General features: G+C 30.2%; 1 protein-coding gene across 1 annotated transcript; it reads left to right on the plus strand.

Annotated features, from left to right (window-relative positions):
- Positions 1-381: 381 nt before the first annotated feature.
- Positions 382-2202, plus strand: OCT59_014847 (uncharacterized protein). The gene has a single exon (XM_066150284.1). The coding sequence runs from the start codon at positions 599-601 to the stop codon at positions 1877-1879; it is 1281 nt and encodes a 426-aa protein (XP_066002464.1). The 5' UTR covers positions 382-598; the 3' UTR covers positions 1880-2202.
- Positions 2203-2496: the final 294 nt, after the last annotated feature.

The raw sequence follows: 2496 nt of genomic DNA on the forward strand, positions 1-2496 counted from the left end.
TAATTTAATAATTAAATGATCGGCATAGAAAATTTACTTTTTTGAAAACCTCGTCTATTACTATTACTAACATTTTTTCTTTAATAATATTAGTAAAAAAATTTAAAAATGTAAAATAATAAAAAAAAAAACGAGAACCCGTGTAACTAATTATTCTATTTCAACATAACAACATAACAATTTTGGTAAATAAGTATAAAATTTGAAACAAATTTACAGTACATTAAAACCGAACAAGGGATCTACGGCCGAGTTTTAATATTACCTGAAAATCTTTACTAAAAACGTAATTGTTAACAACAATGTGTAAGTAAAATTTTATTTTCCAGATTTGAGAATTTTTTGTATATAAATACAAACCAGTTTTGCTTTTCAATTTTCTTCATCCGAAAAACCAAAAATCAAATTAATAAAAAAAAAATCCTAACCAGAGTCTAATCTCTACTTCCCTCTCATTTTAAATACAATATTTTTTTATCCACCGTGTGGATAAAATAATAAATCATTAAATCATCACCCTTCCTCTTTTATTATATTTATCTCCTTAATTTTATATTATTTTCACCTTAATAAACCACTAATTTCAAATAAAAAAAAAATGGTTGCTCCACGCTTCGCTAAAATTTTCTCTATCGCTGTAATAGTTACTTTCTTGCTCTCCTCGGCTGAATCAGCAAAAAATGATACTGATTGCCCTAAAGCATTATCAATCAATGCCAAGTCTGATGGTAAAGGGAAGAAAGTTATTGTTGTCTTTAAAGACAAGAAAGCTGCTGAAAGGCAACATGAGTTATTTAAAAATTGTCTTGATGCAGAAATTGATAGTTTCGAAAAAATTAAATCTCTTAGCAATAAAGGAAAACCCACTTTCGCTAGTTTCGGAATTGTTAATCTTTTTGGACTTACTGGAGAACTGACATCAGAATTTGCAAAGGAACTTGAAAAAATGGATGATGTTGATTATATTGAAGAAGATGGTGTAGTTAAGACTCAATATGTAGTACCATCTCAACTTACTAGACGTGCAGTAGACAATAAACCAACTTTCAATATTGATCGTATTGATCAAGCTAAACTACCTCTAGATGGAAAATATACTTTCCCCGATTCTGCTGGAGAAGGTGTAAACGTTTTTATTGTCGATACTGGTATTCGAACTTCACATAAAGAATTCGGTGGTCGTGCCAAATTCGGAGGATCTTTCTGTGATGGATGCAACAATGAAGATGAAAATGGTCATGGTACTCATGTTGCTAGCATTGCATGTGGAGCAACTTTGGGAGTAGCAAGAAAAGCCACACCAATTGCTGTTAGAGTTTTGGACGCTGATGGTTCTGGATCAAATAGTGGAGTTATCGCTGGATTGAACTTTGTAGGAGAAACACACAGTAAGAGTAATAATAAGAAATCAGTTGTCAACATGTCTCTTGGAGGTACTAAATCGAAAGCTGTAGACGATGCTGTCAAGCAACTTACCGATGCTGGTGTTCACGTAGCTGTTGCCGCAGGTAACGAAAGTCAGGATGCTTGTAATACATCACCTGCATCTGAACCTAGCGCTATCACGGTCGGTGCTACCGAAAAAAATAGTGACGCAATCACAGATTTCTCAAACTTTGGAAAATGTCTTGACATTTTCGCTCCAGGTCGGGACATTCAAGGTGCTAGTTTTAAAGACGATAATGGTAGTGTAGTATTTTCCGGCACCTCTCAAGCTACCCCACATGTTGCTGGTACCATAGCTCTTATAATTGCCAAGGATGGTAACAAATCACCAGCTGAAATGGCAACGGCACTTAAAACTTTATCAACAAAGGGAGTCGTTAAAGGTCTTAAGAGTGGTTCTCCAGACAGCTTTTTACGTGTTCCAAGCGCATAAAATATATATAGAATACTTTAGATAGACATATAGTAAAATTGTATTTAATTACTTTATTATTATTTTTTTTTTCTATTATTTAATTCTTGACTCTGGTTAGGTGTGTTTTAATTAGAAATTCTAAACACTTTCTTTAAAAATCCGCTTAAAAAAAAGATTAAAAAATAAGCGGTTAAATAATTGTAATTTTGGATAATTGTAAAGAATATAATAACACTAATACATAAATAAACAAATAAAATAATTTTTCAAAAAAAAAAAATAATGTCTTTAATTTTATTTTTTAATTCAGTAAAATTAACTAAAATTAACTTTCAATTCAATTTAATCAAGTTTTAATTTTTTAAAATTCAATTAACTTTTTAATCTTTTTAATTCAATTTACCTTTAATTCAATTCAATCGACTTTTAATTTTTTAATTCAATTTACTTTTAATTCATAATTTTATTCATTTTACTTTTCATCTTGAATAATTTTGATTTAATTTTTTTGTTCTTTTTCTTTATTGCGTTTTAAAATAAATCGGTACGACGATACGCACCTCCGTTTTGTGGACATGGTTTTTTTTCATCACGAGCGTGACAAATAGGCATTAGACCATTTTTTAAAAAAAAAT

This window comes from Rhizophagus irregularis, chromosome 22, assembly GCF_026210795.1.
Source record: "Rhizophagus irregularis chromosome 22, complete sequence".
NCBI lineage: Eukaryota > Fungi > Glomeromycota > Glomeromycetes > Glomerales > Glomeraceae > Rhizophagus > Rhizophagus irregularis.